The sequence below is a fragment of the Mobula hypostoma genome, chromosome 2 (genome assembly GCF_963921235.1).
Source record: "Mobula hypostoma chromosome 2, sMobHyp1.1, whole genome shotgun sequence".
In the NCBI taxonomy this organism is placed as follows: domain Eukaryota; kingdom Metazoa; phylum Chordata; class Chondrichthyes; order Myliobatiformes; family Myliobatidae; genus Mobula; species Mobula hypostoma.
Genome location: NC_086098.1, coordinates 133,584,130 through 133,607,050, shown reverse-complemented (window position 1 = coordinate 133,607,050; position 22,921 = coordinate 133,584,130). Strand labels below are relative to the sequence as shown.

The 22,921-nt window shown below is 42.5% G+C and overlaps 1 protein-coding gene across 1 annotated transcript in view; it reads right to left on the bottom strand.

Annotated features, from left to right (window-relative positions):
* The window catches only part of mertka (c-mer proto-oncogene tyrosine kinase a), a 175,630-nt gene that overhangs the window by 34,822 nt on the left and 117,887 nt on the right, over nucleotides 1-22,921 (bottom strand). Inside the window, exons 9-12 of the mRNA XM_063040701.1 lie at nucleotides 18,370-18,529; nucleotides 13,440-13,599; nucleotides 3,484-3,572; nucleotides 1,457-1,552 (exon numbers count right to left, since the gene is read on the bottom strand). Coding sequence (XP_062896771.1) covers nucleotides 1,457-1,552; nucleotides 3,484-3,572; nucleotides 13,440-13,599; nucleotides 18,370-18,529 — 505 coding nt within the window. The remainder of the gene's footprint in view (nucleotides 1-1,456; nucleotides 1,553-3,483; nucleotides 3,573-13,439; nucleotides 13,600-18,369; nucleotides 18,530-22,921) is intronic.

Below are 22,921 nucleotides of genomic sequence, written 5' to 3'. Positions count from 1 at the left end.
GATCCCAATCCTGGAATTGCATTGTGCAACAGCCCAGAGTCCAGTCCTCCAGCTCCAGCCATACATCTTGCTTTTTCTCGGGAAAGCTGGCTCACACTAGAGAGTTAGACCCCAATACATCAGGATTTCTCAACGATTAGGTATTGGAGTTTTACTGTTTACCTTCGTCCTGAATGATGTGGATCCAATATTTAATTCTTCATCCTAATTAGTTACAATACAGATTCACAAATCTATAAAAATGCATATACAGCTTAAAAAATGATTTTTAGTTCAAAAGACAACAGTATTGTATCTACTTCAGCTCATCTATTAAGCTGTGCATGATGTCATGTCTCCCACAGAACTTGTGCTCTGCCAATTTCATTATTCAAAGTACTTTGAAATAAACAGGTAAATAAATATTTGTAAGGAAGTAGTACAAGAATAGTATTAGATGTAGCATCACGATTGCCTGACCTATCACGTCAATACACAGTCCTATATGTTCTGAGGCCAACGAAACACTAAATTGCTGGCACAAGTCAGATGTCAACTGTACAGATAATGTGTGTAACTGCTAAATTGAAGTTGAGGAAAAGGGGGAAAAGAATCCATATAGTAATACACTAACCGGCTCTCAGAGCCCTATTGTGTAGGGGCGGTGTGGGAGTTAGGGTACACAGGGAGGGATGGAGTTTCAAAGTTCAAAGCAATTTCAGAACCAGGTTTAATATCACCAGCATGAAATTTATTGACTTCAGGGAAACCATACAATGCAATTCATAATAATAGAAAAGAAAACTGTGAATTGCAGTAATATATATAGTTAAATTAAATTAAATAGTGCAAAATAGAAATAAAACAAAAAGCAGCAAGGTAGTGTTCATGGGTCAATGTCCATTCAGAAATTGGATGGTAGAGGGGAAGAAGCTGTTCCTGAATTGTTGAGTCTAAGTCTTTGGGCTCCTGTACCCCTTTCCTGATGGTAGCAATGAGAAAAGGGCATGACCTGGGTAATGGGGAGTCCTTAATGATGGACGCCACCTTTTTGAGGCATCGCTCCTTGAAGGTATCCTGCATGCTGCTTCTAGTGCCCATGATGGAGCTGTCTAAGTTTACAACTCTCTGCAGCTTACTTCAATCCTGTGCAGTAGCCTCCCCTCAAACCCCAAACCAGACACTAATGCAGCCAGTCAGAATACTCCCCATGGTACATCTCTTGACACTTGCAAGTGTTTTAGGTGAAATACCAAATCTCCTCTAACTCTGAATGAAATATATGAATTAAGTTTATTATCAAAGTACCATATACAGCCCTGAGATTCACTGCCTTGCATGCATACTTGATAAATCCACAGAAGGATAACCATAACTGAATCAATGAAAGACAATGCCAACTTGGGTGTTCAACCAGCATGCAACAGACAACAAACTGTGCAAATAGAGGCCTTGCAAGCTTCTTCTCATTCCTTACCCTCTCCCAGAGCTTTGCCCAGAGTCAGGAGGCTTCTGTCTGTCATTACATCCTGTAGCTTCTCTTTCAACTCCTCCCGGACTCCCAGGTGATCCACTGTGGGAAGAATGTTAAAGAATTAAAATCCACTTAATTAAATCATATAATGCCGCAGCATTGAATTAGGTCTTTCTGACTGTTGAGTCTCTGGAGATTTTCTTCACACGAGCAACCTCCCCCATTTTACATTATGCGATTCATGCACCAGCAGACCAGCTCAACGGGTGCTCAAAGGGCCTTTAATGATTAGGCTGCTTCTGTGCTTTCAGCTGAGCAATCGGAGCCTTGCTGTATTTGGACAGAGCTTTGTTGAGACCACATTTGGAACCTTTTGTGTTGTTTCTGTGTATTTGTCTTCAGGGCTACTGCAGTGTACTTTGACAAACCGATTCTAAGATGAAAGGATATTCCCATTATATTATCAGGGTGAGCCAGCTCCTGAAGTTATTACAATAGACAAGGCCATTTCAGCCTCTTGGGTCTTCGTCAGCTGAATGCAACCCAAGGCCCCATTAATTGTCTCTGTTCTCTATTCTTCTCTCTTCCTAAGTTCAAGTTCATTGTCACAGTATAGAAAGCCAAGAAAATTTTTTTTGCAGCAGCAGCACAGTACAAGTATGAAAAAAGTGAACTACATAAACATAACATAAATTATGCAAAGCTTACATGACAAAATAAATAAATATAAGCATTACATTAGTGCGAATTACTGGAACTGTAGGAGGAGGTAGAATTTGGGTTTTCCAGGTCAATTTAAGGATCTGATAGCAGTGGGAAAGAAGCTGTTGTTGAACCTTGAGGTGCAGACCTTCAGGTTCCGGTGCCTCCTGTTTGATGCCAGCATCGAGAAGAGGGCTTACTCCAGATAGTGGGTGATGGGTGATGGGCGATGGGCGATGGGTGATTGATGCCACCTTCCTGAAACATCGGCACATCAAGGCCCTACAGATTCTATTGCTCACCTACACACGCGGCACAATTTGCTATGCCAATGATCTACCAACCTCCACATCTAGGAAATGTGGGAGGGGCAACGGAATACCCGCTGGGGATTCCACATGATCACAGGGAGAACAGGGAAAACAGCACGAGAGGTCAGGATGAAACTCTGGCTCCTGGATCTGTGCTGCACCACTGTGCCACACAATATTTAACAGAGTTCAGGGGAACAAGCAGTACCCTCACTGAAACCAAATTCCAAGGGGATGTTTGCCAGACTGCAGAGTCTAGCTCTGTGGACCATGGTATCAGAATGCAGGACCAACTATTGAAATGAGGAGTAAAGCCTTTGTATAGAGAACTGTAAATTTTTGGAGTTCTCTCCCACAAATGCCAGTGGATTCAAGGCTGAAGATATTCAGGGCCAAGAGTAATGGATCTTAAGACAACAAGAAAATTCTAGTCAGCCTATTACAAGAAGATTGTGGAAGCTTTGGAAAGATGCATAAGTGATTTGCCAGGATGCTGCCTGGATTAGAGGGAGTGAGCTACATTGGGCAAACTTGGGTTGGTTTCTCTGATGGGAGACTTGATAGAAGAAGATTATGAGATTCCAACTTTTACCCCAGGGTGGAAACATCAAATATGAGAGAACGTGTATTTAAGCTGAAGGGGGAAAAGTTTAAAGGAGATGTGTGCGAAAGTTTCTTTTTATTAAATATGAGCTCAGTAGGAACCTGGAATTTCCAGGGGCATTGGTGGAAGCAGACACAAATAGTGGCACTTCAGGGGCTGGTAGATATAGACACATGAATATGCAGGAAATGGAGGGATATAGATTACATACAGGAAGAAGAAAATTAGTTCAACATCATGTTTGGTGCAAATATTGTGGGACACGGGGCCCATTCCTTTACTGGTTCATGAAATCAGTGCAGTAGAGGTTTAGCCAAGATATCATGATTGAAAAGCTGAACAGCTCCTTCTATTTCTAATTCTTTGCTTTACAACCACAAAATGTCAGACAGGATGGGAAATACAAGTCTTACATGAAAGCTCAACTGTCCGTCGTAAGTAGGTTTTCTTCACTGTGTAATGAACAGTTGACTCAGTGTCTTCTCCATCGCTGAATGCATTCCTTAATGAGCAACAAAATACACAGAATACACTTAAGTAACACCAGCAAATATATTCTACGACATGGTTCACACATCCAGTCTGCTGACATAAAAAATGCTATTGTATATGTTAAGAAAATTGCAAAATTTAAACTCTTACTAAAACAAATTTTGTAATCTGTTTCTCAAGAAAACTAAGGTGAAAACACTTGATTTGCTATCTTTAACACACACACACACACAATGATGAGGCTGAGACCAGAAAATGTCATATTGGGGAATTGCATGTTTCTGCAACATACAAGGCTGTTTGGCCATCAAGTCCAAACCAGTTGTTGAAGTACACCTATCCGTCTCAATTCACTGCTCATCTCCTTGCATCCTATTCTCCTACACATTCTCCATAAATCCTCTCACAATTCTCCTGAGGTCACACAAGTCAGGAGCAACCTATAGCCGCCAATTACACCCCTCCGCCTATCTTTGGAAATGGGAGAAAAACTAAATTAAACGGGGAAATCTCCAGATTGCATGCAGACAACACCAGAGATGTGGTTGCAGCCTGGTTGGTGGAGCTGTAAGGAAGCTACACCACAGCTACGCCAATGTGCTGGTTAACTTTCTCAAGTACAAATCTTGCAGTGTTATTATCTGGGGTCTGATTGTAAGTCTGCTCCAAGTCAAGTGAAGTAAACCCTGACTTTGCATGGAAGCATGATCAGGGTTACAGCAAGGCAGTCACCAATATTTTATTTCCTTTGAATATATCCAAGAGAACAAATATCAAAATTATTTTCATGAATATTAGGTTCACAGCGTGGTATCCTTACTACAAAGAAGCTCTCTAGCCAGCTTCATCTGGTACGCCTGTTTTATCTCCACATAGCAAAAAAGGCCCAGCAGCGTCTACTTTCTGCGAAGGCAGAAATAAAGTCCATTTCTCACCCTCCATCCTCACCACATTTTACAGAGATTGTATTGAGAGCATCCTGAGCAGCTGCATCACTGCCTGGTTCAGAAATTGCACCATCTCGGATCGCAAAACCATGCAGTGGATAGTGAGGTTATCGGGTCTCTCTTCCCACCATTAGAGACATTTACACCACACGCTGCATCCGTAAAGCAAACAGCATTATGAAGGACCCCACACACCCTTCGTATAAACTCTTCTCCCTCCTGCCATCTGGCAAAAGGCACCAAAGTATTTGGGCTCTCATGACCAGACTATGTAACAGTTTCTTCCCCCAAGTCATCAGACTCCTCAATACCCAGAGCCTGGTCTGACACCAACCTACTGCCCTCTACTGTGTCTATTGTCTTGTTTATTATTTATTGTAATAGCTGCACTGTTTTGTGCACTTCATGCAGTCCTGGATCGGTCTGTAGTCTAGTGTAGTTTTGTGTTGTTTTAAGTAGTTCAGTGTAGTTTCTGTATTGTTCATGTAGCACCATGGTCCTGAAAAACGTTGTCTCGTTTTTACTGTGTACTATACCAGCAGTTATGGTCAAAATGACAATAAAAAGTGACTTGATTTGACTTGACTTGATCTTACCGCGGCAGTGACAGTGGCATGAGAGGATATCTTCAAAGGGTGACCCCTCAGAAAGGCAGCATTCATCATTAAGGATAGCCACCACCCAAATCAAGCCCTCTTCTACCATCAGGGACAAGATACAGGAGACTGAAGACACACATTCAACATTTTAGGAGTATTGTCTTCCTTCCCATGGTCCATCAGTTTTCATGTCCATGAGCCATGAACAATACCTCACTATATTGCTTTGTACCCTACTTCTTTAAATACTTCTCAATGGACCTCATAGTAATTATTTAAGTATTGCATTGTACTGGTGCCACAAAACAACAAACTTTACGACGTACACTACGTCAGTGATAATAAAGCCAAACCTAGACGTGAAGCTGACCTCAATCAAGTACTGATACCCCCCATGACTCATATGCATTTACAGGAGCCCCCCTCAGGAAAGGGTTAAGATGGCAGCGCCTCTACTTCCTTAGGACTGTGCGAAGATTTGGCATGACATCTGAAACTTTGTGTACTGACCGGCTGCGTCACAGCCTGGTATGGAAACGCCAATGCCCTTGAACAGAAAACTCTACTAAAAGTAGTGGATACAGCCCAGTCCACCATGGGTGAAATCCTCCCCACCACAGAGGACATCTGAATGGAGCGTTGTCACAGGAAAGCAGCATCCATCATCAGGGACCCCCACCACCCAGGTCATGATGTCTTTTTGCTGCTGCCATCAGGAAGGAGCTACGGGATACTCAGGACCCATATCACCAGATTCAGGAACAGTTATTACCTCTCAACCATCAGACTCTTGAACCAAAGAGGAAACTTCTCGCCCCATCATTGAGATGTTCCCACAACCTATGGACTCTTCATCTCGTGTTCTTGGTATTTATTTATCATTATTATTTCTTTCTTTTTGTATTTGCACAGTTGGTTGTCCTTTACACACTGGTTGAATACTCAAGTTGGAGCGGTCTTTCATTGATTCTATTATGGCTATTATTCTATTATTGATTTATTGAGTATGCCCGCAAGAAAATGAATCTCACTATTGCATATGGTGACATATATGTACTTTCATAATAAATTTATTTGAACTTTGAGCTTTTACAATAGACAATAGACAGTAGGTGCAGGAGTAGGCCATTCGGCCCTTCGAGCCAGCACCACCATTCACTGTGATCATGGCTGATCATCCACAATCAGTATCCAGTTCCTGCCTTATCCCCATAACCTTTGATTCCGCTATCTTTAAGAGCTCTATCCATCTCTTTCTTGAAGGCATCCAGAGACTTGGCTTCCACAGCCTTCTGGGGCAGAGCATTCCATACATCCACCACTCACTGGGTGAAAAAGTTTTTCCTCAACTCTGTTCTAAATGGCCTACCCCTTATTCTTAAACTGTGGCCTCTGGTTCTGAACTCACCCATCAGTGGGAACATGCTTCCTGCCTCCAGCGTGTCCAATCCCTTAATAATCTTATATGTTTCAATAAGATCCCCTCTCAGCCTTCTAAATTCCAGAGTATACAAGTCCAGTCGCTCCAATCTTTCGACGTATGACAGTCTCGCCATCCCAGGAATTAACCTTGTGAACCTACGCTGCACTCCCTCAATAGTAAGGATGTCCTTTTAAAGCACTTAAAGACTTATTGGAGACCACTCTTTGGTGCTCGGTTAGAGTGGGTAATAATAGCAGAACTCCAAATAATTCTTTTAAAAATCTAAGTCAAAGACTTGAGGAAATGAATCTCAGGGTTGTATATGGTGACATGTATGTATATTAATGATAAAATTTATAGTGAACTTTGAACTTCCAATGACTGTTAGCTCAATATTAAGCTCATTGAATTGCTGATGCAATTGTCTAAAAATAATTAAACGCTGGCAACAAAAATAAGATTTTGGGGCATTATCTTAACTGAAGAAACCAAAGTTTGCTGCATGCTACATCGAAGGCTATTGTACCTATGCCAGCTTTTTGCTTGCTCCATCGATTTAGTCCTGCTCCATAGTCCTACAATCACCGCCATTACAGTTTCATTTCGAAAGAAGAAAATAAATTGCAACACTCTGCCACAAAAAAATTGGTTTCCTTTGTACTCTCTCAGTTTCCTGATGTGAGGAAATGATCTGTCTGGTTGGCATGCAAAATAAACTTTTCCCACTGCACCTCGCCCTACGTGACAAAAAATGTTTGCACTGTTCACATATTTACAGTTGTCCAACACTCAGAAAACCAGCCAGCAAAGTGGAGAGGGGCAAACTCTGAGAGGAAAAACATTTGGGGCAATCACAGTACATACATGTCCTGTTTTCACAAACAAACTCTGAGCTGCTTGTTCAAATACTCCAGAAACAAACAGCTGTGTATTATCCAGACATGATTAGCTATACTCCTTAGAAAGATAAACATTACCCATTCACCAGTAGTTCTGTTGGCCTTTCTTTGTACTTAGAACAACATTTGGAAGCCCATCAAATATTTAGTCCACTCACAAAATGCACAAAAATATCCTTCCTCTGTTTTCTTTCCAGCAAAAAGATTTTGCAGATAAGCTATTAAAATTAATTCACTCTTAGCAGTATGTTCAATTCACTTCAACGAGATGGGAAATTCAGTGCACACAGTGGCATTTGTTATAAAAAACAATTTGGTGTAAAAGTAAAAAATAACGAGGAATAAAATGAAACAGCAACATTGGTTAGAACAAGCCTAATGATTTCTTTTTGCCAGCAATCCTGAGATTTGTACAATAGAGGCCCATGCAAACTACAATTGAACAGATCAGCACACCCACTTGTCAGTCATGAACAACAAGTTGTCTCTCATCCAGAGCATACATCCCAAGAGTTGGCCCAAGTCAAAGCATCAGTGCATGACCTGGGTCAGCATCAGCTTGAGATTTTCCTTATGTTCATATTATACAGAAAACCTTGGCCAAACTCAAAATTAGGAAAGCGTCAATTCTAATCAACTAGGGGCAATAATAATAAGTAATACAGGCAGAACGATATTGTAGCAGCTAGCGTAATCACTTTACAGTGTGCCCACTGCTGTCAAGTAAGCAGTTTGTACGTTCTCCCCACAACCGCATTGGTTTACTCTGGGTGCTCTGGTTTCCTCCCACATTCCAAAGACGTAGTGCGGTGTGGACATGCTACATGGGCGGTGGAAACGTGGTGACACTCGCGGCTGCCCAGCACATTTGATGACGAGCAAATGACACATTTCACGGTATACTTCGATGCACGTCTGACAAATAAAGCTAACCCTTATAGAAGTTGCTCAGGCAATCAGCATCTGTGTTTTGAAATTGAAAAACTTACCCAACTTCAACCTTTCAAATGTATTTTAAGTTCCAGGTGGCGGGGGGGGGGGGCGTGTGGGGAAGGACAGTGACAATGTCTATGATTGGATGGAGACCAAAGGTGTCAAAGTAAAGATTACGGTAAGATTAAAGTAAGGAGGCGGGAGGAGAAGATGGCAGCACGACGCAGCGTGCGCAGCTCTCTGGTGAAATGATATTGTATCTGTTAAATAGGGGCCGTGGACAATTCTGATTTGATGGAGACAGACATGAAAGCACAGAGGAACATCTGGAGAACTTTCTGAAATGCTGGTTCGCTGCCGCTGTTACTGTGTGATCGAGAATCTTCCGGAGGGAAGGCCCCAAAATCCCCGGCTTTGCCTGCTGCTGGTGACCGAGGCTGAGGTCGAAGCGTTCGGATAGAGATGGTGCTCGGTACTCAGTGTCGGAGGGCTGATCGGAGGCTAAAGTTATCGGACGACTCAGAGTCGGACTGTGGTCGGGCATGGCAGGGAGAGTTTTCTTCCTTCTCCCGTCTGCGTGAAATGTGGGACATTCGAGAGACTTTAAACTTTTTTATTGTGCCATGGCCTGTTCTTCGTCAAGTTATGGTATTGTTGCACTGTTGTAACTATATGTTATAATTATGTGGTTTTTGTTAAGTTTTTCAGTCTTGGTCTGTCCTGTGTTTCTGTGATATCACACTGGAGGAATATTGTATCATTTCTTAATGCATGCATTACTAAATGACAATAAAAGAGGACTGCGTGTCCTCATAATCTAATCTAATCTAATCAACTTTAAAAACTATCGGTTGGAACCGAATAGTTTGTAACATTACAAATTCACATAGAAAAGGAGGGAAGAAGTGGAAGAGTGGTTTAAGCACAAGTTAATAAGTTTCAAGGGTTATAATGTGCCTAGTTTGAAGATGAGGTAGTGTTCCTCAAGCTTATGCTGTGCATTGTTGAAGCAGGATAGGACTCAATATACACGGGGATTAGAATGGGATTAGGACAAAGAATTAAAGATACAAGGCAACTGGATGACTAGGAACAAGAGAAAATCTGCAGATACTGGAAATCCGAGCAACACACGCAAAGTGCTGGAGGAACTCAGCAGGTCAGGCAGAATCTATGGAAAAGAGTACAGTCGACATTTCAGGCCGAGACCCTTCGACAAGACTGGAGAAAAAAAGCTGAGGAGTAGATTTGAAAGGTGGGGGGAGAAACACTGGGCGATAAATGAAACTGGGAGGGAGAGGGATGAAGCAAAGAGCTGGGAAGTTGATTGGTGAAAGAGACAGAAGGCCATGGAAGAAAGAAAGGAGGGGGAGGAGCCCCAGAGGGAGGCGATGGGCAGGCAAGGAGATAACATGAGAGAGGGAAGAGGGGATGGGAAATGGTGAAAGAGGGGTAGGGAAGGCAATCCTGGAAGTCTTAGAAATCGATGTTCATGCCATCAGGTTGGAGGTTAAGGAGTTGTTCCTCCAACCTTATCACAACAGTGAGGAGGCCATGGATGGGAATGGGAAGTGGAATTAAAATGGGTGGCCACTCGGAGATCCCGCTTGTTCTGGCAGACGGAGCGTGGATGCTCAGCGAAGCGGTTTCCCAATCAAATGTTTAGGAGTTCCCGTTACAGACTGAACAAATTTGTACATACATACATAAGTACATTGAAGGAATATAAAAAGAATAAGAAAACAGAATGCAGAATATGGAGTTACAATTACGGATCAAGTGCAGGGCAGGGAGACAAGAGCCAGAATGAGATACAGCAGATTAAAGGGTCTTTGACCTGAAATACTAACTTTCCCTTTCTCTCCATTTGGTGCTGCCTGGGCTGCTGAGTGCTTCCAATATTTTCTGTTCTTGTCTCAGATTTTCAGAACCTGCAGTTTTATGTTCTGAAGTTTCAAATGTTAATAGGCTTCTCGAAAATGTGTACACTAAACACAGGGAGCGGGTAACAGTCAGAACGTCCAGTGTTAACAGGATACAGCAATCTCTTACTCTGGCAAGAACCTTAAAAAGGAATAAACTCTGAGGCATACTGCTGCCTTACATCTCCAGCGAGCCAGGTTCAATGCTGATCTCTGAACCTGTCAGTCTGGAGTTTGCACACTCTCCCTGTGACTGGGTTTCCTCCAGGTCCTCTGGTTCCCTCCCATATCCCAACGACGTTGAGGGTTAGTAGCTTAATTGGCCGAGGTAGATTACTCTTGGTGAAGGGAGGTGAGTGGTAGGATCTGTGGGAGAGTTAGTGGGAATGTGGGAGAAAAATGGGCTATGTTCAGATTGGGTATTTGTTAAATTAAAACTGATAAATTGGTTCATTATTGCCACATCTACCGAGGTACAATGAAAAACATGGTCTTAGATCACAAGATTATTTTATCACATCAGTGCATTGAAGTAGTCCAGGGAAAACAACAACAGAATGCAGAATATAATGTTACAATTACAGAGAAAATGCAGATCAGGTAGGCAGTAAGGTACAAGGCCAAAACAAATTAGAGAGTGAGGTCAGGAATCTATTTTGTGTGAGAGGATTGCTCAATAGTGGGATAGAGGCTGTCCTTGAGCCCAGCCATCTGAACTTTCAGGCTTTTTTCTCTTCTGCCTGACTGGGGTGTGGAGAAGGAACAATGTCCAGAATGGATTGCGATCTTTGATTATATTAGCTGCTTGCAGAGCTAGCAAGCAGTGTGGACAGAGTCCATGGAGGGGAGGCTGGTTTCCAGGATGTGCTCAGCTGTGTCCACAACTCTCTGCAGTTTCTTGCGATCACAGGCAGGGCACTTGCCATATCAAATTGTGGTGCATATGGATAGGATGCTTTCTATGGTGCATCAATAAAACTGTAAGTGTCAAAGTAGATATGCCAAATTTCTTTAGCCTCCTGAGGAAGCAGAGGCATTGCGGGCTGTCTTGGCCACGGTGTCTATGTGGTCATCAGTTTGGTGTTTGGCAGGGAATTGGTGGGCACAAGTGACTTTTTCAGAGCTGTATCTCAATGTAATTCCATACACATCAGGGGTTATGGTAGGTAGCACTTCTTTATGCAATGGTGAGTGGAAAAATAACATTTTTCCCCTCAATAAGACCTTTAGAAACTCAATAGAAAACTTTCTTTTAAGAAAGAAAAAGGCTTCAAGGATTATGTAACCAAGTCGCATGCATGGAGGTTATATATAGTTCAGTCATAAGCTAAGTGGATAATTGCTATTCCGGTGCTTAACGTGCAGCTTATCAAGAATCAAGCAGCAGATTCAGTAACAATTTCAGCTACTGTAATATCCTGCTGTGCGATTATTACACAGAGAGATGGGATGTTCCCCGGAGATATTAGCAGCTCAAGAGTTAACTGAAGCTTCAAAATAGAAGCTTGATTTCTTGTGAAGGATTTCCCAAAATCTTGGCAAGGAGAGAACCAAAAGGTATAACAGAATGGAAAGAGATCCTGATCATAGTATCCTGCTGAAACCCAGTTCAACAGCAGTAGTAAATAAAGGACCATGTTGTCTCTTGAAGCTTCTTGTGGTAACTTCTGCTGTTAGCTGGATTTAGACCTGCAACCTTCAGTGTGTTTTTGCTTAGAAAGTGCAAGTGGAAGGAAAAAGCCAAAATAATTAAAGACACCATCCACCCCATACATTCTGTCTTCCGTCCCCTCCTCCCCCGCACCATTCGGCAGAACGTACAAATGCTTGAAAGCACGTACCTCCAGGCTAAAGGAGACCTTCTATCGAAGATTATTGAGTAAAATGGACTCTTGATCGCAAACATAGCCTTTCACCTTATGGTATGCTTGTATTGCCCTGTCTCTAACTGTAACAGTATATTCTGCATTCTGTTCTTGCTTTTCCCTTGTGCTACCTCAATCCACTTCTCTGATACGGTGTGTATGGGCGGTCAGCAACAAAAACTTTTCCACCGTATCTCTGTCCATGTGATAATAACCAATTACCACACAATGGCTGTGTGAACAGTACTAGAACGTGATATTTTTATAAAATAGATTGACGAATTACCAGATAGATTAAAATACAGCAAGAATTGAGAAGAAGAATTAAACAAGAGACCAGGTCAGAAATTCAGTGCAAAGTGGAACTGGCGATATATACACAGGCTCAGCTTGCCAGGGCTCTCTCTACACATCCACAATTCACAGGAGGAAATGCTTTTGATCTATGACTATATACTTCAACATTGTCTTGGACCTATGTTCACTGGCCTCAGTTTCTACAACTTCCTCAAAAACATTTCATCCAATCAGATAAACAACGAGTGTGACTAAACACAAGAAAATCTGCAGATGCTGGAAATCCAAAGCAACACACACAAAATGCTGGAGGAATTCAGCAGGTCAGGCAGCACCTACGGAAATGAATAAACAGTCGACGTTTCGGGCCGATCTAATCCCTTTCCTATCGCTGTACCTATCCAAGTGTCTTTTGGATACTACTAATGCACCTGCCTCAATTACTTCCACTGGTAATTCATTCCATACACTGACCACCCTCTGGGTGAAAACGTTCCCCCTCAGGTTTCTATTAAATCTCTTTCCTCTCATCTTAAACATATCTCTTCCCCTCATGATTTTACAGTATGTACCTCCGTATGAGTGTTCCAATGTTAACTTCTCTTTTGGCACAGACAAGAGGGGAAGAATGGCCCAAGAGCAGGAAATTTTGAGTGAATGTTTCAGACATTTATACAAAGAATTTTAGAACTTTATGGCAACAGACTAGTCCATTCTGCCCATCACAATGATGGTGGCTCAAGAATAGAACTTCCATTAATTTCTACATCAAACATTTATCAAAGATTCCCAAACAAAGGTGATATTTTAAACCAATGGAAAATTTGCCAGGCATGGCTAAAAAAAAGCTATCAGATACTTAAGTCTGGTCCATGATATCTTCTCCTGTTTTTAGCAAACCTGGATATCTAGCTAATAGATTTTTCTTGCACAAGCAATACTCAGAAATTAACTGAAGGGAAAAGTGGAATATTTAACTAAAAGATACCTACCCAAAGCTCGTCTCTTTCACTCGCTTTTTGACAGCTGTGAACATTATGGCTGCCATGACAATGATACCGCAGATACAAATAACTCCAATCAGGACCATCAGTAAGTGACCATTTTTACTACTGGCAGCTGGAGCAGTCGAGACTGGTGAAAAGACCTCATCTGTGAGAAGAATAGGTACAAGGAAATTAGCTCTGGATTCAATGGTAAACGAACAGCAGGTGTTAGAGCTACGCATTACTATAGAAGCTACTTCCAATTTATTCTAACTGTAAGACTACAAGACCAGAGTTAGGATACTCGGCACATTGAGTTTACTCAAGCAGGGCTGATTTTCTTTCTCAACCTCATTCTCCCACCTTCTCCAAGTAACACTTAAACCCCTTACCGAACCAAAACCTATCAACCTTGTCTTAAATATACCCAATACGTTCACCTCCACAGCTATCTAAGGGAATGAATTCCACAAATGGAAACATTCTCCTATGTCCATTATATCCAGGTCTTTCAGGTGGTTTCAATGAGATTCCCTCCTCTCATCTTTCTGAACTCCATAAAGTATAGACTGAGAGACATTAAATACTCATATGTTAACGCTGGATTTTTTTCCTTAAGACTGCAATGCAGCGATAATTTTCTTTTTTTCTCCCCCACAGGTTTATTGCATCTTTCAATTAGTTTATCAAAGGGTAAAGACACTCCAAGACACTTCAAAGCAGGAGTAACTAAATCAGGGGTTCCTAACCTGGGGTCCACAGACCCCTTGGTTAATGGTAGGGTCCATGGCATTAGAAGGTTGGGAAGGACTGAACTAAAGAAATGTTGAAGAAATGAGTCAAAGCGTCTTTACGAAAATAAAGCAACAAGACAAATCATTACAGAATGCAAGTTCTCTTAATTGTGGCAATCAACACATTGTGTTCCAATTGCTGGACCAGTATATAAAGGCCAGCAATATTGATTGGATCGGTGCTTGAAAACAACCATGGCAGCTGAAATGTCTAAACAGAAGAAATTAAATAAATTTGGGAAAAGAAGAATATTTTAAAAATATGTATGGTTCCCTTGTGTCTTCAGAAGAGGAAGACTGACATCCTTATCAGATCTGGCCACATGTGATATCATACTTACCAATGAGGTTGTCTCATGACTTCAGTTATAAAGGCAAGTCACAACATTCATTTTTATGAATGAATTGAAAAAGGTACTGAAGCATTAGTATTAGATGCCAATGTCAAACAAGGAGGAACTGAAACAGACAAATCACCATCTCTCAACAATGAATAAAATGATAGTGCTTTGAGGCATAAATTCAAGATTGCCTATTGTTACGTACCCCGTAACTGGGTTGCCAAACCAGCAGAAATGGATCACTCAGTTGGAGTCTGGATTACTAGAACTAAGAAAGTTTTATTAAAGAAACAAGCAACACAGTACTCTAATCAAAAGGATAATGAATGCAACAGTTCAGCAATGATAAACACACATGTACACAGAATTACGATAACAGGATCAATCAAGCTTTATCGTTGTCTAGGGGTAAATGACCAGTTTCAAAGTGACGCAAAGTTCAGTTCAGTTCGCAGTAATTGCTGCCGTGGCGATGGACAGTGGGGGGAAGGAGAGAGAGAGCAAAACGAATGAATATTCAAAACGACTTCCACACAGACCTTCGAAGTCAGCTTTCGGGCGAGCCCTTTGTGATGTCATCTGAGGTCACCGACCGTGACCCCCTCCGTTTCCAGATACGATCGTTTCTCTGCGGTGAACCCGGCATCCAGGAAAGGGTGGACACACACCAGGTTCCCACCGATCGTGCCTTTCCACCCTGAGTGTCTATGGCTTGATCCCGCGACCAGCCGTCCAAAAGCTTTCCACCGACTTGTGAGAGGAGCACCACTTCCAGGGTCTCGTTACCTCGGGTGTCGTGTGTGTCCTGCCTTAGCGAACCTGTCCCTTTTTATCCCCCTGCTGGGGTATCGCCTGCCCATCACTTCAAACAGTTCGGGGTTCAAAGGGGGAGCCGATCTTGACAGCTCTCCTTCCCCTTCATTAACATCTCCAAATGCTGCTCCATTGTTTTCCTTATCTCTCTCTCTCCTGAAGACAGGTGGCAGACCAACTGCTGATCCCACTGGTGCCAGCACAGGACAGCTACATCTTAATCTATGTGTATTCTTGTCACACTATACATAGCTTATTTTCTGTTCAGGAAGTCATACCTGCTGCAACATTCATTTGCATTTTGAGATGTGAGTGTCACTGGCATGGCCCACCGTAAATTCCCCTCAAGAAGGTTGTGGTGAGTCACCTTCTTGCACTGCTCCAGCCCTTCTCGTGAAGATACTTGTAGAGTGAGGATGGGCTGGAAATTCCAGGATTTAGACCCAAAGGCTAGTGATATATCAGTATGGTGTGCAGCTTGGGAAAGGTCTCTGCTAGAGGTTAGTGTTTTCAAATGACTGCTGCTCTTGGTGGTAGATGTCAGGGATTTGGGAGGTGTTGTTAGTGTTATCCAAGTGAATATCTACAACCACATTGTACTGGTCAATGACACCTCCCATCACTGCTGGTGATGAGGGCAGACCGACCGGATGATTAATATCTGGATTAGATACATCCTGATTCTTGTCAATGGGACATACCTGGACAGGCTTTCACTCTGTCTGCACCCTCTAACTGCACCGGAACAGCTTGGCTCGAGGAACAGACAGTTCTGGAGCATAGGTTTTTGATATTAAAGCTGGGAGAGTGCCTGGTCATCTTTATGGTATCTGATACTCCTCCAGTTCATTTCCTAATTTCACATGTAATAGACAATAGACAATAGGTGTAGGAGTAGGCTATTCGGCCCTTTGAGCCAGCACCGCCATTCACTGTGATCATGGCTGATCATACACAATTAGTACCCTTTTCCTGCCTTCTCCCCATATCCCTTGACTCCGCTGTCTTTAAGAGCTTTATCTAACTCTTTCTTGAAAGAATCCAGAGAATTGGCCTCCACTGCCTTCTGAGGCAGAGCATTCCACAGAACCACAACCCTCTGTGTGAAAAAGTTTTTTCTCAACTCAGTTCTAAATGGTCTACCCTTTATTCTTAAACTGTGGCCTCTGGTTCTGGACTCCCCCAACATCGGGAACATGTTTCCTGCCTCTAGTGTGTCCAATCTCTTAATAATCTTATATGTTTCAATCAGATCCCCTCTCATCCTTCTAAGTTCCAGTGTATACAAGCCCAGTCGCTCCAATCTTTCAACACATGACATTCCCGCCATCCCTGGAATTAAGTAAGTGAACCTACACTGCACTCCCTCCACAGCAAGAATGTCCTTCCTCAAATTTGGAGACAAAAACTGCACACAATACTCCTGCAGAAGGACCTCTTTGCTCCTATAATGAATCAAAAGACTGGCCTGACTTCAGGAGCAAACTGAGATAGACCATTTAGTCAGCACTTCTGAGAGAATATACTTGAGACTAGCGTGTCTTGAGCACACATGTGATGAGCTCACTGCTGAATTCCCCCTCCCATTAGCCGGTTAAATATCCACTCCCAATGGGGACCCGATGCGGTGGGGCTGCAGAGCTTTGATATTGTCCAGTGGTTGTGATTGTGAGGTTACTAAGCTTTATCATATTCTGTTTAGCATGCAGCCATTCCTGTGTTATAGCTTCACTAGGATGGCATCTCTTCATTTTTAGGCAGGCCTAGTATTGTTCCCTTCCGCACAATTCATGGAACCAGGGCTGGTTCCTTGGGTTGGCAACAGAAGAGCAAGGGATATGGTGGACCAGGAGGTTGAAGTTTGTGCATCCATTACAGTGAGTCATGGATGCCCAGTTTACGGCTGCTAAATCTAGTCTGAGTCATGAGTCTACTTCTTCTAATGCCACACAACACAATGTAGAATGCCCTGGATGGGACAATGGGACTTAGCCTCTAGAAGACTCATTGGTGGTCACCTTTACCAGTCCTGTGGCACTTACCTATAACAGAAGCTTCCATAGTCAAGTAGGTTTATCCCTTGTGTTGGCTACCACAGACCAAGTTTAGCAGCTTATGTCTAGGACTCAGGCAGCTCAATCAGTGATGTTGCCACCAAGACACTCCTGGTGATGGATAATCAAGTCCACCAGCACAGAGGACATTCGGTGCACTGTTACTTCCAAGTTTTGTTCAACATGGAGGAGCAATAATTCATCAGCAGGTAGAGAAAGGTAGGTGATAAATCAGGAGGTGGTTTCTTTGCCTATATTTAACTTGAGCCCCCTGGTCTAATTTCTAGGTTGAGGGCTGTTTCCTCCCAGATGGGATATCACCACACTGCCACCACCTCAGGTGGGTATGCCCTGCTGAGAGGCCAGTGATGGAGAAATATGATATTTTGTCCAATACATCAGGTTCTGTGAGTCTGACTTCGTCAGTCTGTGGGACAGTTCCCATAATGCTTTGGAAGAGGATGTTACTAGGTCAACTTAACTGGGAGCAACTTTCACATGTCCAAATTTAGTGCCTAGACTAGTGGCCTGTCCACTTTCACTCTTTGCCTGTTTGAATGTAGAGGTAATGGCACAAATAAGTGACTTGCTTAACCAATTTAGAAGGCACTTAAGAGCTAACTGCATGTTGAGGCCTTTGCATTTCAGGACAGTGACGTTTGATATCAGCAGGGTATAAAAACAAGGCCATGCACAAAATTATCAAAGATTATTTTAACAGCTGGCTAAGACTTGGCAAAGTTAAAAATGAATACTTCAAATGTATGAACTGTAAATGAGTAAGACAACATTTAAGAAACTGGATCTAATTCCAATTAATTAGAAGAACGTAAGGCATCCCACATTCAGTCCCTCACATATGTTCCTCTCCATGGAAATCTTTTCATCTAATTTGTCACACTGATGTTTTTTAATGAAACAAAGCAATAGTTACCAGCACTTGCAACAAACACATGCACAGGTTTGCTGTAAGGTCCAACTCCAACTTTAGTATATGCAGCCACTTGGATCTTGTACGTAACGTTTGTTGTCTCAACATCAATAGTGCTTCGATTAATGTTCTGACCGGCATCCAATGCAAGTGACTCTATAACCTAGAAATTAAACAAAACAAATAAAAATACTTTCACATGTGGTTACTATGCAATGAAATTCTATCATCAATATTTGCCCACAGGCATCCAAGTATCTCACCATCCACAAGAGAAACCGTGAAAACCATCTGCTAAAGTAAATCAAAAATTAGATGCTAGAAATGTGAAATAAGAAGAAAATTCTGGAATCACTTTGCAAGATTAGATTTTTTATATTAGATTATGAGGACACTCAGTCCTCGTTTTATTGTCATTTAGAAATGCATGCATTAAAAAATGATACAATGTTCCTCTAGTATGATATCACAGAAACACAAGACAGATCAAGACTAAAACTGACAAAAACCACATAATTATAACATATAGTTACAACAGTGCAAAGCAATACCGTAATTTGATAACAGCAGACCATGGGCACAGTAAAAAAAAGTCTTAAAGACCCGATAGCCCATCATCTCACGCAGACGGTGGAAGGGAGAAACTCTCCCTGCCATGAGCTTCCAGCGTCGCAAACTTGCCGATGCAGCATCCTGGAAGCACCCGACCACAGTCCAACTCTGAGTCCATCCAAAAACTTTGAGCCTCCGACTAGCCCTCTGACACCAAGCACCGAGCACCATCTCTGCCGAGCGCTTTGACCTCGGCCCCAGCTGCCAAACAACAGGCAAAGCCAAGGATTTGGGGCTTTCCCCTCCAGAGATTTTGGATCATACAGTAGCGGTGGCAGCGAAACAGGCATTTCAGAAGTTTCACCAGATGTTCCTCCGTGCTCTCACGTCTCCCTCCATCAAATCAGAATTGTGCACGGCACCCTACTTGACAGATTACAGATATCATTCACCAGAGAGGCCGCGTGTGCTGCATTGCGCTGCCATCTTCTCCTCCCACTGACAACATCCATGAGAAGAGGAACAGTTAATGTTTCAGGTCAAAGACTCTTCAAAAGTACTGAGAAAACCATCTTGGACATTCTCTCTTCTCCCTCCCTCTCTCATCAGGCAGGAGATACAAACACTGGAAAACACTAGCTTCTACCTGACTACTGAAGAACACTATACTGAATGGTAATTTTATATGATAAAATCTCGACCTGACAATCAATCTCATCATGGCTCTTACACTTTACTGTCTGCCTACACCACACTTTCTCTGCAACTGCAAAACTTCATCCAGTCCTGATGAAGGGTCTCAGCCTGAAACGTCAACTGTACATTTTTCCATAGATGCTGCCTGGCTTGCTGGGTTCTCTAGCATTTTGTGTGTGTTCCTGCATTCTGTTATTGTTTTTACTTTGTACTACCTCAATGTACTAGCATGATGAAATAATCTCTATGGATAGCATGCAAAACAACAACTGTACCTCAGTACAAGTGACAATAATAAACCAATTTGGAATTGGAATTGTACCAAGAAACATCTGCCTTGCAAACCATATCTTCTAGTTAAGATGGGGCCAAGCTGCAGTCTCTGCTGAAGTTGTGGCACAGCCTTGTGTTTTTTTTGGGAGGGGGGTGTATTTTTAGATTCATAAGGATGGTTTTGGGAACAGGGAAGGAAGTTAGAGGTCAGGTTAGGGTTTAGGGGCAGGGAAGTGGAGGAAATTAAAGGACATCCCAGAGTCTAAGCCTTCCCTCTGTGTTCAAAGGCCTACGACTTGGATGGTCGGATGTGGGCGGGCAGGCCACCACAGATGAGGGCTGATGCCCCCCCCCATTAGATCAGCGAGTCAAAGGTCTGTTCCGTGACCTGATTCCATGCAGGCAGAAGGCATTAAGAGCCAGTGACCCCCCAGACATGCAAATTGACAAGACCGGATTTTGAGGCCTAGTGTCTGGGTCCCATCCTCAGCGAGTCTGTTGTTCAGAGCCTTCTTCATCATTATCGAGTCCTGAGTTGACACCAAAGATCAAAGCCCCAAGGTCAATCGGAAGCCAGAAGCCCATGTCTGCAAGTCTCTGTGACCCTGCTGGAACATCGAAGGCACAATGTCTGTGAGTCCACAGTCCACTGGAGGCTGGAAAAGACGGACTGCCTTGGGGTTAAAGGACTCTGTATGTGCAAAGGCGGCTGGGTGGTTGGGAGGGCGGAATGGGTCTTGTTTAGTTGTTGATGTTTTGGTGTTTGTCCATTGAGTTTTGTGCTGTTTTGCCAAGCATTGTGGGCATGCTACATTGGCACCAGAACATATGGTGTCACTTGTGGGTTGTCCCCAGCAAGTCCTTGGGTGTGTCAGTTGTTCACACAAACGTCACATTTCACTGTTTCGCTGTACATGTGATACATAAATCTGATCAAATCATTATACACAGTGCATTGAGGTATAACAAGAAGAAACAATGCAGAGTAGAGTGTAACAGCTACAGGGAAAGTACAGTGCAGATGAACAATAAGGTGCAAGGTCACATTAATCATGTAAGACCAGAAACTTTGTTTTGCTGACACTGAGGGAAAGGTGGTTCTCATGACATCATGTTATAAGCTCTCTATCTCCTTCCTGTAGCTCGACCTACTGTTTTTGAAGAAATGTCCGCAACAGTGGTATTATCTGCAAACTTGCAGGTAGAGCAGAATTTGGCTGTGGAGTCATGAGTGTACAGGGAATAGAGTCAGGGCCTGAGGACACAACCTTGTGGAGCACCACGGTTTAGAATAATTGAGGCAGAGATGTTGCTGCCTACCCTTACTGACTGTGATCTGTTGGTCAAGGAGTCAGGGATCCAATTGCATAGCGAGGCATTGACTCCCAGCGTCCAGTGTGTCATGATGAGTTTGCCTGGAATTATATATTGGAGGCAGAGCTGTAGTCAATAAACAATAGTCTGATGTGGGAGTGTTGGGCCAGAGAGATGGTGTCCGCCATAGACCCATTTCAGCAGAAGGCAAACTACAGTGGGTCAAGATTATCTAGAAAACTGGAGTTGATATGTGCCATTACCAGCTTCTCAAAGCACTTCATGATGGTGGCAGATTCTGCGATAACAGTGGTCATACTATTCTTGGACAGAAGGGAAAATCAAGGCATCATAAAGCTGTCTGGTCTCTTACTTTGAAATTATGATCTTGTTCCCATTAGCATTTTTATTTTTCCCCATTCAAGGCAGCACATTAACAAAAAGCTGGGTAACCCTCACCAGTCTTTAGAGGACAAGCCAAGGAAGGTATGGCCATCTGCTCAATCTGACTGTGTGGACAGTCTGATGTCGTGTGGACATCTCCCACACGATCTCTTGCTTGGAAAGATCAATGTCTGTTGATGTCATTGCCATTTACTGTCTCCTATAAAACCATTAAACAATATGTATCCTCAATCTTCGGACTTCTGCTCTGAACTCTGGCATAGGTCTCCAAAGCAAACCTTTCTGCCACAGAGGCTGGCATTTGGGAGGCCACATTACTAATGCAACCAAGTTTAAAAGACAAGCTACCACAAAGAACTAGAAGAATCACAAAAATAAAAGGCACTGAACTCTCAACTTATAAATGTTCTTGACTTGACGTTGCCTGCACGTCAGATTAATCATGTGTCAGGTGCTCCAAATGAGAGTTGACCTGATAACTTTCGATAAGTGTGTGCAAACAAACAAGACAGGAGTCAAGCACATTAAATTAAACAGGTATTCATACGTTGGTCAGCAGGGATATTATAAAATAAGTAAACTAGTTTAGATTCCAATCTTATTTTCAGGATTCCTAAAAAAGAAGACACTTGTTGAAATATCTTGGCTCCAAGTTAGGTCGACATCTGAAGCAGGTCATATGCCAATGAGTACTGGAAATCACTGCACAGAAATATCGAGAAGAGTGGTTTGTAACCAAATGTGTGTTAGTCCAGTTGTTCTGAAGATTGCAAGTACAGTCATCGATTTAGCAGCTGCACTGACTCACCACATATTTCAATAACTCTGACATGCCACCAACTCAGTGATATTGTGTGGAATGCAGCTGGCAATACACAGGATATTAATGTCTGCTTTTGCCAGCAGATGTCTCATACCTTAGTGTGATAACTACTACAAATACATTAAAACTTCTGAGTTTATAGAGTGTATGAAGATCAATTATAAACCATTATTGTCAACTGAACAATAATAAGGAAATCAGTCCATCTCGAGCTGTTTACCCTAAATGTCACTTGCTGATGAATCAACCTACACTATTCCATAAAGAGTGGTGGTGCGACACAATGCCATTAATCTAAGTCTTTACTGGAAACTAAACCTTCATAACAAGCAGCAAATCGCATTGAGTGCAGTGTGACATTTAGTCACAAAGTTTAAGCCTGTGCAATGACATTTTGGCAAAATAAACACAACTTATTAAACTTACAAATTGCCATTCACAAGGCTTGCATTATATCAGATTTTTATTCAATCTGAAACTTTGCAAGGTGAC